The sequence below is a fragment of the Acanthisitta chloris genome, unplaced genomic scaffold (genome assembly GCF_000695815.1).
Source record: "Acanthisitta chloris isolate BGI_N310 unplaced genomic scaffold, ASM69581v1 scaffold499, whole genome shotgun sequence".
Lineage (NCBI taxonomy): Eukaryota > Metazoa > Chordata > Aves > Passeriformes > Acanthisittidae > Acanthisitta > Acanthisitta chloris.
In genome coordinates this window covers 152-13,250 of record NW_008689539.1, presented here as the reverse complement: position 1 = coordinate 13,250, position 13,099 = coordinate 152, and the positions used below count along the sequence as shown (strand labels likewise).

Here is a 13,099-nt window from a genome sequence, read left to right as displayed (position 1 = left end):
TTATTCTTCTATTTTATGGGAAGAGCTGGTTTTGCATGTGGGTGGAGCTGGAGAAATCCTGTGGACTTCAGTGTGAGCAGCTGTTGTGGTTTAGTTTTCTTTACAGCTATCACTTTGTTTATGAGAGGAAAAAACCTGCTTTTCCTCCCAGTCTGGAGATTACTTTGTTCCTTCAAACCACTTCCCAGGTGTTAGTGATGAGAATAAACCTGTGTACACTGGTTTTCTGGTGTCAGCTCTGTTTTGTCTCCTTTCCCATGGTAAGGGCTGAAGTGCTCCCTCAGCTCTGGTGGCCTTCCTGGGAACCACCCAGGGCGTCTCCCTGCTGTGTGGAGACCTCAGTGGTGGTCAGACCCCTCTTCTGCAAGGCCTTCCTCCTCCTCTTCCAAACATCTGCATTGCAAGAGCTGTCTGGACACTGAGCTTGTACCATTTACTCAGGGCTCAGCTGAGCACTGAACAGGGTTAGACCAGTACAGCTGGTCCTGGCTGATGCTACCAGCAAGGTTTAACCTGTTCCCTGTGTGCTGCACAAATGCTGTTGTCGTTCTGAGGTGGCTGACCAAGCTTGTGCCATGCTTTTACTCAATGATTGCCTTTCCAAGCATCATAATCCTGTGACTTTAGCCCACAGGTCAGTATTTTTAGGCCACAGCTGTTAATGGTGCAAGTGAGTAGTACAGGGAAATGCAGCCTGAGTTCTCCTGATTAATTCCATGGATTTAGGCCCAGTAGCAATGGACTGCTGCAGGATATATGGCTCTCTTCTCTTGTGGAGACTTTCCAGTGAACCAGTGCTGCTGTGGTCTCTGCTTTGAGCTGCCAAGTGCTCCACTCCCCTGCCCACCCCCTGTGCTGCCTGTCCCCTCAATACTGACCAGGGAATGGCTCTGTTCCCAGGAGCAGGGTCCTGAGCAGCATCCAAGGCCCTGGCAGCAGAGCACACAGGAATCCTGCAGATCTTCCTCCTTTGATGTACAGAGGAAGCCACAACAGGGAGGGAGGAGACAGCCTGGCTTCCCAGGGTGTTCAGTATGAACTCAGAGCAGGAAAAGAGAGCCTCCCTTCAGCTCAGCCAGCTCTGCCTGTCTGTCCTGGGGCAGCAGATGCAGCTGGTGGGATAAAACCACTTTTGCTACCCCTCTGCAGCTCACTTCTAAATTACTGCAGGGAGTTGCTGCCAAGGAAGCTTCTGCATTGTTCCACTGAGTGGAAAGAGCAAGATTTGGGTGGGTGGTTTTATAGTATTCACTATTTTAAGTAGGAAGAAATAATTAGGCAGAGTTAAGGTGTCACTGCATCAAGTTGAAAAATTAAATAATATTTTACTAAGAAACTTTTTAGTTTGACAAAAATAACTTTCATCAGCTAGCAGCATCACAAAGGCTTGTCTCAAAGCTTGGGGAAGAACTCGGTTTCAAATTCAGGAACCATCTAAAATGAAGGCTTTTCCTGAGCACTGCAGCTGAGCTTCCCCAGACAAGCACTAGATCCATCTTCTCTGGCTCTCCTCCACTGGCAGGGACAACCCAGGTAAGGGTGACAAAACAGGGGGATGTTGCTCAGGTAACATCAATTTAGAGGGGAACTTAAATTCCACACTGTGGAAAGCCAGGGACTGGGCAGTCCTGGTGTCTCTCCTAGTGGCCCTGATCCAGCTCTTCCTCATGTGGAACAGCTGTGTACAGCCACAGGGATGGTGCAGGAGGACGATCCAGTGCTGTTTTCTCTGCAGATTCAGCTTTCAAGTGCTTCACTGAAATGCTTAGACTATCCCAATCTGCTCAGCAGAAGAGCAGCTGAAAACAAAAGCTGACACTGGTAGCGGAACGACCTTCCAAGCTGGTTGAATCCTTGCTGTAACACGTGTGAGGATGGCATCCCTGGGTAGGAGCAGCCTGCAACCAGCCCTTCTGAAAAAACAAGTGCAAGTGGCCTTGTTTCCAGACTCCAGTTCCATGTGGCAGTAGTTGCTCCTACAGCAGCTCCCAACCCTGGACCTTTCAGGCTCTCAAAGGTCCATCTCTGCTCAGTGGTTCTGAGGGCAGGTTTTTCTTGTGTGCCCAGGCTGGTGGCAAATGCTGCAAGTCCGTGGTTTCTTGGCAGTGGATCCCGAAGAGAGACTGCCTGGTCTCTTGGCTTTATTTCCCAACCCTCTTGAGTAGCCACTGCTGCCAGCGTGGTTCAGAGAGACATCTCCAGAAGGGCCTAGAGAAAAACAACTTGAATTTAAGGATCTTTGAAAACATAAGTAGGTGAGAAACAGAAGGTAAGTTCAAAATAGCAGATCAAGGATTCTCAGATTATTCCTGAACCTGCACTTGCTTCAGACTTGTCTGAACAGCTAAGTGTTACCCACTTGTCTTGCAGCATTAGAGAAATGTGGGAACAGAAAAGGGGAAGCTGCTCTGCCTTCTTGCATGCTCTAGTCTACAGCTGAAGCAGAAACAAAACATGTCAAAGGAAAACTTGGAGTTTAAGTAGTTTTGAAAACTTGATTCTATCCCTTTAGCCCCAAGTATCTGAAGAGAAGACAGTGTTGAAGATCCCTCACAGACCACACCTCCCCCTCTGCACTTGTTTACTGTCCCTTTATGTCAGTGCTTTCTTTCACAGCCTCATTTTGTGATTATTTTTGTTTCCAGCATCTTTCCACACTTTGATCTCTGATCAAAGCTTCAGAATGACTTGCCCTCTTCCTGCATCCCTAAACTAGGGCAGAGGGAGTAGCATGGATTCCCTGGCATGCCAGAACGGGGTTTAGTATCTCCAAAAGCAGTGGCCACTGCTTTAACTCCGTATCAACTTGGTAACAGCTCCCTGAGCTCTCTCAGCTGAGCACCATATTTTAGGAGAAATTCCCAAACACTACTGGCAAGAGTGATGGACAGATGGTCAAGCTTACTGCATGTAGCAGCAAAGCATCCTGCTTGGAGCTCAGATATGTGCTGTGAGGATGTATCCTGCTAGCACTTGGAAAGGTAAGCCAGTCTTGGTTGCTATAAGCAACATTTGCAGTGCTATAATGCTGACAGATGTTCTGAAGACAAACCTGACATCTCAAGCTGCACCAGGGGAGGTTTAGTCTAGACTTTAGGAAGAATTTCTTTACAGAAAGGGTGATTAGATGGTGGAATGGACTGCCCAGGGAGGTGGTGGAGCCACCATCCCTGGAGGCATTCAAGAAACAACTGGACATGGCACTTAGTGCTTGGGTCTAGTTGACACAGTGGTGTTAGGTCACAGGTTGGACTCAAGGATCTTAAAGGTCTTTTCCAACCTGATATATTATCCTTGTTAGGAACTGGAGGGATAGGACAAGGAATATTGGGTATAAATGGAAAGAGAGAAAATTTGTATTAGATATTAGGAAGTTTTCCTGTGAGGATGGTGAGACACTGGCACAGGTTGCTCAACGAGGGTGTGGATGCCCCAACCCTGGCAGTGTTCAAAGCAATGATCTAGTTGACAGGGTGGTATTAGGTCATAGGTTGGACTTGATGATCTCAGAGGTCATTTCCAACCTGACTGACTCTGTGAGTATGTATGAAGTACCACAAGATCTGCCATGCTGTGCAGCACGAGCATGTGTGAGAGTTGTGTTTGTCTTAGCTTCATGAACATCCTCCACCCCTTGTGTCTCACCCCAGGCCTCACCTGGTGCCACGTTCTCATCTGCCCACTGAAAGAAGCCACATTGCTGCTCCCGAGGCTTGGGGCAGGTGTGGAACTGCCTCCCCTTGTTGGGTCCATCCTTCTGCACGGTGCGTGTGACAGCTGGTTGGTCACACCTGCACACTGTGGTGCCTCCAGCATCCAAGCTGCTGCTTCCAGAGGGCTCTGCGCCTCTCCCTGCTCCTGGGCGCTGGAATCCCGCTGGGCCCCTTCCCACAGCAGGCTGGGGCAGTGCTGTGGTGCCTCTGTCCTCTGGCTGCTCATCAGCCCAGAGGAAGAAGTTGCAGGTATTGGAGCCACACTTGTAGAACTGCCGCCCGCGGTTGGGCCCATCCTTGCGCACGGTGAGCAGCAGAGCTTCGCTCCCGCAGTTACACACCACCGCGTTGCTCCCATCGTCCGGAGCGGCCGGAGGAGCATCCCTGGTTATTCTGTTGATGTTCATGGAAAGCAGCTGTCTTCGTGGAGGATTTGTGGTGCCCCTCACGTGCCTGTGGTCACCACTGGCTCTGTTAGAGGCCTGCAGGTGAGGTGGTGGCTGGCTGGCTGACAATGTGGGTTGGGATGGTCTGTGTAGGTACTTAAGGTCCAAGAGCTCTTTTAGCATCTCATCGCAGCCTCCAATGCAGCCAACGAACTCCAGGGGCATCACAGGTGGAACGCTGCCTCTCTTGAATTTAAACTTCAGTCTACAAGGAAAGGAAGAGTCAGAGACTCACAACTTCACCTAATTTCTCATCAACAGACCTCAATTTAGACTTGAATTTTTCTGTTATACCAGTTTCCTCAACCCCTCTTCTTTCTATCCCCAAGCCAAGTGCTACTCCAGCTTTCCACAACTGGAATGGAAAGTGGTTGCCCAGCCCAGCCCATGAAGTCTCTGCCCTGATGTCCAACAGGTACATTGGGGTACAGGAGCTGTTTCCCCTTGGGATAAATGCTATGACCTACCTGTGAACTGGATGGGGTTGACACACATCACAGATGCTCTCATCCCTGGTCACATCCAGCACGAAATCAGGGAACCAGACTGCAGCTTTACAGGCTGGATAGCCCATGCAGCTGAGGTAGAACCTGTCATGGGACAAAGGCACTGGATGAGAAAGAAACAAAATCAAGACAGTCAGTGATCCTCTATCCTGTCTCTTCAGCCATCAGAAATGGTCAAAACAACAATTTTAAGGGCAAATACATGTTTGAGAAGAGGTTCAGCTGAGTCAACACAGCTTATGTAGCTGGTGGAGTCAGCAAGCTGCAGCCCAAAGTTTCAAAGTCTTTAACAAAGGAGGTAAATGAGAGTCTAGAAAAACACAAACCAACACAGAAGGCTATTTGCTACAAGAGGAAAGATCACCAACCCCCCATTCTTCCTGGTCTTCAGCACCATGTCATTATTGCACTGTGGACACTTCCGAACAGAAACAGGCATTGCTGGGTACACCTCATCCTGCTCTGTAATTTCTGTGCCTGCTCCAAAATACTGAGCCAGGGCCTGGTCCAACCTGTAAAGAAACAAACAGAGCATCCTGTGTGTCTCCTCTGCAAGGAGCAGTTAGATGCTGCTGTGACTCAGCACCTGCAGCCCCACACACGGCCCCTCTGAGCTTCTCCAGGAGTATTTTGACTGAGCACCACACTTCTGGAACAGCAAAGTTGTGGGTACAACATCAAAGAGGTCAGTGCATGTTGACATCCCCAAATTTAATCTTAATTGCACATTGTGGTTTAAACCCTTAGCTGGCATGAACTCATGAGAGGCTGCAAGTCATCCCTTCCCATGCAACTGCCTACACACACCCGGCAGATCCCCCAGTCCAGGCTGAGCCTCAGGTGGGCAGCCAGCACAGCTGAGCAAAGGGCAGAGGGCAAAGACAGGACTCACTTGTTGGCTCTGGCCACAGCTTCAATGAAGACTTGCTTGTACTTTTGGACCTGCTGCTGCAACACTACAGATTTGTCTTTCTTCCCTTCACAGATCAGTTTTAGATCAGCCTCCAGCTCAGCTCGAAGGTCAGGCTTGGACATCTCGTAGCCCATAGAATCATAGCCTGAGGAATATATAGACTGGTAAGCAAAAGGAAAGAGCAAGTAAGGAAGCTGCCACCTCGCTACGGGGCACTGCCCTTACCTTCCACCAGCCCCATGCCCAGGTGTCCAGGCAGGAAGCGCTGATCCGCTGTCAGGCCCACGTACATCCGTGTCTTGATGGTCTCAATGTGCTCAGCGTGGGTGGCATCAGTCCCTGGAAGCCAAATCAGCTGTCAGTCAAAGCAGGTGCCAAGAAGTGATTTCTCCTGTGCCTGGGGCCGAGTGCAAGGGGCCAAAGGGACAAGGACACACCTTATGGTGAGCACTGCCCTCATGTTTCACTGGTTCTGAGGCCAACAAGGTGCTGGTGGCACACTCTGGACCTGAAATGGCACATTTCCCTAAGTACTGGACTCTGTAGGCTCTTCAGGATATTTGGACTTCGCCCACAGGTCTCTATAATCCTTTATTCTGCTCTTTTTGGTGATTTATTAAGTAAAGTAACATTTAGAAAATTCCCTCTAGTGAATTCCCTCTGCCAAGAGAGAAAGGCCATGCTGCCAATACTGACCAATGCCATGTTTCTCCATGAGAGCAATGAGATCTGCTTCTGTGAGGAGCGAGGGAGGGCTGGTTTCCCCATCCACCATCTCCACCGTGGTGGGCTGGAAGCGACACCCTTTCTGGTACAGTGGGATAACCTGAAGGGAAGGAGAACCTCTTTAAAACTGCTTCGTGGTCCATTCACTAGGGACAAGATGTCACACCAACAGTAGGCCAGTGCAGTCACAGAGCAGCACCCTGTTCTGGAGGAGATCCAGCCCCAAGGGCCTGGGGATTAGCCAATGACAGAGACCATGGAATAGCCATGACAGCTCCTCTTGGTGAGTAAAGTCAACCTCACAGCCCTGTATGGTCTCTGCTGTGGTGTCAGAAGGAAGAATCTACCCAAAGCTGGCACAGTAATGCTGCACAGGTTTCCAGCAGAGATGATTCTAGGTGACACAGCCAGAAATGGTCAAAAGATGTTTTGCAGAGGAGTCTGAAGTTGAAGGGCTACTTTAGCCTCTCCCACCTACGTTATTCAAGGGGAGTGAATTTACCTTATCACTCCACTTCTCGTAAGGATAAACTTCCAGGTAGTTTCGGGCCAGGATCATTAGTCCTTGAGCAATGAATCTCTCATTGGCAATGTCAATTTCCACAGTTGTTTCCTGTCCTTTGGCATCTTGAGAGCAACAAGCCAAAAAATGGCGCACGATGAATTCATAGAGTCTCTGCTCATTGCCCTAATACCAAACAGTGAAAAGGGTCAATGTCCTGATGAGATGTCAAGAGATTAGTGCTAATGACCATGTTATTAAGACTTTAATATTATTTATATTTATCAGGCAACACAAACCAGTTACCTCTGGTGACACTCACCTGCAGGTTAGCAGTGTATTTTGTGGGGTGGATGGGAGGGTGAGCCTGATCAGATTTGGTTCCATGCCGAGGAGTTGGCCCACCCTGATCCAAAATCCTCTGTGCAAAGTCTCCCCAGTTTGGGTCCTGTGTTTGCTGTTGTACCAAGGCCGAGAGGTTCAACTCCTTGGGGAAAATGTTGGTCTCAGTTCGGGGGTAGCTAATGAACCTTAGGAAGACAGACAGGAGAGCACTTAGAGATGCTTCCCATTTTGGACAAATGCCATTTACTTTTGAAAGAGTTAAGATTACCAAACTGAGTCTTGCTTTCTTACCCTTTAGTATAGAGTTTTTCTGCTATTATCATGGTTTCCTTTGCGTTTATTTTCAGCTTGCGTGAAGCCAATTTCTCGAGCTCCTGCGGTGGGAAGAGCCAGAAAAAACAGAAGTGTTTGTGCATAATTAAGAGCAGTGAGGAAAACATCTGTTCAAAGCTTCTTTCAGAGAAGTCCTTTCCATAGTTCATACGTACCACAGTGTCCAGGGGCAGGGGCCTCCATTTGCTCTTTGGCTTGCTCCCAACCTCAACAACAGTTGCTACCGGATCCTAAACAGAGTAAGCAAAACCCCAAATCCCCTTTAAGAGTTTACACAAGCTGTTCTTTAAATGCTTTGAGCAAGAGGGGTGCAGGGAAAGTTATACAACTGTTTACAAGCTTTCCTACCTCCATACACATTTGGTAAAGAACCAGGCATGCTGTGTGATTGAAGAGTCGGTTCCTCTTCCAGTTGAAGAGCACACTGCCATCTTCATGGTCATGGGTCACTGTGGGGAACAACAGAGCTGATAGAGCAGTAGTCAAATGGAAATATCTCAAAGACACTGGGGTCACACTATTGGGAAACCTTTCAGTTTTGCTCAGTGGTCATGGCAGAGGAAACCACCTCTTTGATTTTCCTTTCTGTGCACTCTAAGGTGGAGCCCAGGACTGGTTTTCCCCAAACATACCTTTAATTTTGTAGAAGGCTTCAGGAACAAAGGCCTGGATGGCTTTAAAGCGTTCAACTACAAATCCCAATGTTGGGAACTGGCAGCTCCCATAGCTGATCAGTTGATCTGCTAAAACATCAGGGAAGATTTTCTGCAGCCTCAATGTCTGGAATCTGGTGAAGGCAGCACCTGAGGAAACAAAATGGGCATCAGAACTGAACACAACAATGTTGAATGATAATCACCATACTTCAGATGGTTCTTTGTATAGTCTGAGTATTAATTTTACTCTAAGAAGCTTGTTGGTGCTGTGTAAGCTCTAAACCTAGTATTTGCTTCAAGGAGCAATTTCTTCCTTTCAGGAGGAATTTCTTCACGGAAAGAGTTGTCAGGCACTGGAAGGGGCTGCCCAGGGAGGTGGTGGAGGCACCATCCCTGGAGATGTTCCAGAAACAAACGGACATGGCACTTAGTGTTCTGGTCTAGTTGACAAAGTGGCAATTGCTCACAGGTTAGACTTGATGGTCTTGGAGGTCTTTTCCAACCTAAATGACTCTGTGATTCTAAGAGCATGTTACCAGTGAAACTTGAGATGTCATTTAGTTGTATCAGACCTAAAAATCAGGTTAATGACACCACAGAATGCATTTCTGCCTTGTTTTGAGGTTCCAGGAACAGATGTTTCTATACCTATCCTGAGGTCCAGCTCCTGCCTGACATCGACAGCGTCGCTCGTTTTTTGGTCTGGTTGGGCAAGGTTCTCACAGGCTGACCTGACAGCATGGAGGGTGATCTCTGAAAAACGGGCTCGGAAAACCTGCAGGTTTGGCTTCACTGCCAGAAACACACAAAAGAGAAATCAGAGTGACTCAAATACCACTAGAAAGGAACAATTAACAAAGCTAGGGTTGAAAGACCATGTTGTCCATGTGTTCTACAACTTTCCAACAGCTGAATATAGTTCTGGTCTACCAGAGCCACAAACTTATCAGAACTACAGTCAATATTTAACCTGGACACAGTAAGATGGAGAATATGCCTGTTAAAATATTTCTGCGCAGCAATACCTGTTAAATCTTTAATGGAACTCAGACTGACGAAGAGACTCTACGCACCAGCTCTGCACACATGGATGATCTCAAAGCCAATGTTCTCTCCTTCTCGATCACAGTCGGTCCAGATCACCAGGGCTTGGCACTGCTGGATTTCTCGTTCAAGGGTTCTCTGAGAGGAGGAAAGAGCACAGTGAGGCATTCCAGGCCACTTGCTTTGCCACTGCATTTTGGAATGACTCACAGAACACAAAACACAACGCGTGTCCATGGAGATGGATTGTTGCGATAACATTTTGTAACTGTGTCTCATGAGATTGAGCAGCTTTCAACAGGATTGAGTCATTTATTTACATATAATTCTGTTAAAAATCTTGGCTTGGAGAGGGCTGTACCACAATCTGTTTTCTAAAAATGTCATGTGTTGTAAAATAGAGACACAATCATCAATTCCACCTTGTTGGAAAAAAAGGCTTCTATTTTTAGCCAAGTAGTTGTTCCTTCACCGTATTAGTTGTACACAAGCAGGAGAGTTTCAGTGTAACAAATGAACAGAATTAATAGTCCTAGAAATTCAGGACAAATTTGCTAAACTCTAGAAACTTGGATGTTAAGGACAATAGTATAATCATCCTTCTGCCTGGGACAATATTTGTAGAACCAACTTTGGAACTCAGGGAAACTCTTAACCACAACATACCTTGATATCCACATAATTTTCAGGGCAATACTTCTCAATTTCAGCATCAAAAAGAGCTAGAGGGTTGCAGCTGTGCCTGGGAAACAGAGGATAAATAGTGTGCATCACATCAATTAGAGCATATGTTGTGAGACATAAGTGGTGCTAAGTACTGGAATTAGTAATGTATTTTATTACCGGGCTCAGACAATGTAGAGTTCATGTGAAATGCTGAATTACACTTAAAAGCAACAGAAACAAACAGAGGAAAGAGCAAATCTGGAAGGTGACAAGCAAATTCTCTTATCTCAAGCCCAGAAAACAGAGGGAGGGAAGTCAAAGAAAGTGCCTTGCTCCCCAGGACAGCTCCTGGCTGAACAAAGAACACAAAAACATTCAGTCTGGGAATCAGTTTAATAACTTGGATCTGCTTTGGTGTATTTTAACCACTATTGACTTTGGAGGCTTTTAGCACTCTAAAGACAGGAATTTGAAACAATATTTTAGCTATTATCTATAAAATTTTGTACTCATTGCTCTGCTCTGAGTCAGAGTCCTTCCCTGCTCCCTTGTCTTTGAGCTTGCAGCGTCCCACTCAGCTCAGGATAAAAAGCAGGAGGTGGCAGACCCTTCCCTGCCAGGGGCAGGAGGTGGCAGACCCTTCCCTGCCAGAGGCAGGAGGTACCAACCATTTGCGAAACGGCATCTTAAAATCATGAGCCAGTAAGTGTCCTGACACGGATGTCATCACCATGGTGACATTCTGCAAGAGACAGAGCAAGGTAATTAGTGCCAATTGTCTGCCAAAAACTGCCCACAGCCTCAAAATCTTCCTCCAGTTCTCAATGACACAACCCTCCTGCTAATCACAGACTGGTTTGTGTTGGAAAGGACCTTAAAGTTCATCTTGTTCCACCCCCTGCCATAGACAGGGACACTTTCCACTAGACCAGGCTGCTCCAAGCCCCAACCAACCTGGCCTTGAACACTTCCAGGGATGGGGCAGCCACAACTAATCATCATAACAATCTCTCTTCTCTACTGACAGCTAAATCCATGGCCTTATCCTCGATTTTTGTAGGAAGCTCCCAATTCTAAACAGCAATGACTGATACAAAACCAGAAAGTTGAAAGACTTAAAGCAACAAAGCAGGTGGTTGAGCCAAGAAAACAACATCTGACTTTTCCTCATCTCTGGACAGAATGTCCTCATCGCTGGGGACATGTTTCAAAACTCCTGACAAATGGCTTTTATAATTAGTATTTGCACTTTGTTAATCAAACAGCAGATTGCAAGGAAGCTCTTACCTGGCCAAACATCTGGTAGTCATATTCATAGATCTTGTTGAACTTGGAAAATCCTTCTCTCTGGAAGGAAAAGGAGAGTTCCTGAGTTTCTGGCTTCCAATAGAAAACAAACCCATCCCAACTCACTTAGTACATGCTGTAATGGAGCACAGGAGGCACAGATCAAGGGAAAACCAGGTCCTGGGCCTAATGGGAATTGCAGCAGGGTCAGTGGGAAATGTCTTTATCTTTTATGGAGACACTGAAATGGTCGTTTCCACCAAAAGTGTTTTAGACCATGCCTGAAGGTGACTCCAGGGTTATCTCCCCATGGATTGTGAAGAACTGATTTGTTCATTAGGGCTGGTCAGTTACCATAGAGTCACAGAATCTCCTGACAAACACCTGTCCTTCTCCAACCAGCAATTAGTGTCCCAGCTCCAGGCCCCCAAGGCTACTTCCCACCTAAGTGAGACTTGTGGAAGTTTCTAGATTGTGTATTTGCTGTTTTTTCTATAGCAGCAGTACAATATCTTCCTGGATTGGGACTGCCAGTGCTCAGGTTCTCAATACTACCTTGCAGAAATAAAGGAGGTTGTAGCCAGGTGGGGATCAGGCTCTTCTCCCACATAACAACGGACAGGACAAAATGAAATGGCCTCAAACTGTGCCAGGGTTGAACATCAAGAGGAATTTCTTCACAGAAAGGATGTCAGGCATTGGAAGGGGCTGCCTAGGGAGGTGGTGGGGGCACCATCCCTGGAGGTGTTCCAGAAAAAAATGGACATGGCCCTTAGTACTCTGGTCTAATTGACAAAGTGGTGATTGGTCACAGGTTGGACTCAATGACCTTGGATGTGTTTTCCAACCTAAATTGTTCTGATTTTGGTTTAGAAGTACCTTCCAGATCCTCAGTTTGGAAACACCAAGTGATTATGCAAACTGATTATGCAAACAGAACAAAGCAGCAGAGATCTCTGAATTCCTCTTCTCCACACCACAGCCTATTTTTGCTTTATTCTGCAAACTCCACTAAACCACTGACACTTGCTGAAACTGCAGAAGTGGTGCTTTTTGACTGAGAAATATGTGCCAACAGATGGTTTCAGTTCCTGAAGCCTATGTAACACACTGCTAACCACCAGTGCCTAGGGAAGGCAATTGAGGCAGAGGAAGCTGAACTCCAACAGGACTTAAGCCACAAGGAAAAGGGATCTGAGACTCCAAAATACATTTGGGCAAGTGGTGTTTGTGCACAGGCCAAAGCCATTCTTGTACCCTCATGTGGTCAGAAGTGGCCAGAGACAAAAACAGTGCAAGATGTGAGACATGCTGATGTGAACTGCCCATGCCATGCTCTGCTGAGCTGAGGCTGCCACACACATCAGAGACCTGACTCTCTCCAGCCAGATAAGCCACACCTGTCTGCTTATCAGGGAGCAGTAAGGAGATGTGGTGTGTTCCTACCCGTCGCATCCTGCTGTTGGAGAGCAGATCAGCAATCCCTCGGGCAGCATCATTCTTCTCAGCCACACACAGCACCTTCCGGATCCTCTGGAGCGCTGTGTCCTCCGCAGCGCGGGAGAAGAGGCGCCAGGGCTGCGGCAGCATCCTGCCCCCGCGGCCGGCAAACAGCCTCACCTGGAGATGCATCACAGGAGAGAGCCACAGCTCCCGCGGGGACAGGACATACTCCTGCTCCGTGTCCTGATCCTGCCGGGAATGGAGAGAGATCCCTGATGTCACTGCATGGCTCCTCAGCCTGTAACCACCCACCGTGCAAGGGCTCAGGGCATCTCCTGCCTGGCACGGGCAGCCCCCACCCTGGACACAGCTGCCGGGGGTGCTGTATCCCCCGGGGGCTGGCAGAGTTCTCTCCTGCCCTGGCAGAGCTGGGGCTGTCCCTGCCACCCACAGCCAGGCAGCGCAGACCCTCCGCCACCCCTGAACCCGCAGGGCTCTCCCTCACCAAGGGCAGGACAA

General features: G+C 47.8%; 1 protein-coding gene across 1 annotated transcript; it reads right to left on the bottom strand.

Moving 5' to 3' along the window:
- Positions 1–2,029: 2,029 nt before the first annotated feature.
- Positions 2,030–12,769, bottom strand: TOP3A (topoisomerase (DNA) III alpha). Its single transcript, XM_009081417.1, has 19 exons — positions 12,584–12,769; positions 11,138–11,197; positions 10,519–10,592; positions 9,851–9,926; positions 9,214–9,322; positions 8,789–8,932; positions 8,117–8,287; positions 7,833–7,933; positions 7,640–7,714; positions 7,443–7,525; positions 7,129–7,336; positions 6,807–6,992; positions 6,275–6,404; positions 5,804–5,917; positions 5,558–5,723; positions 5,034–5,177; positions 4,627–4,749; positions 3,658–4,364; positions 2,030–2,208 (listed from the first exon to the last, which is right to left on the bottom strand). Exons 1-19 carry the CDS (start codon positions 12,767–12,769, stop codon positions 2,030–2,032), a joined length of 3,036 nt encoding a protein of 1,011 aa, XP_009079665.1.
- Positions 12,770–13,099: the final 330 nt, after the last annotated feature.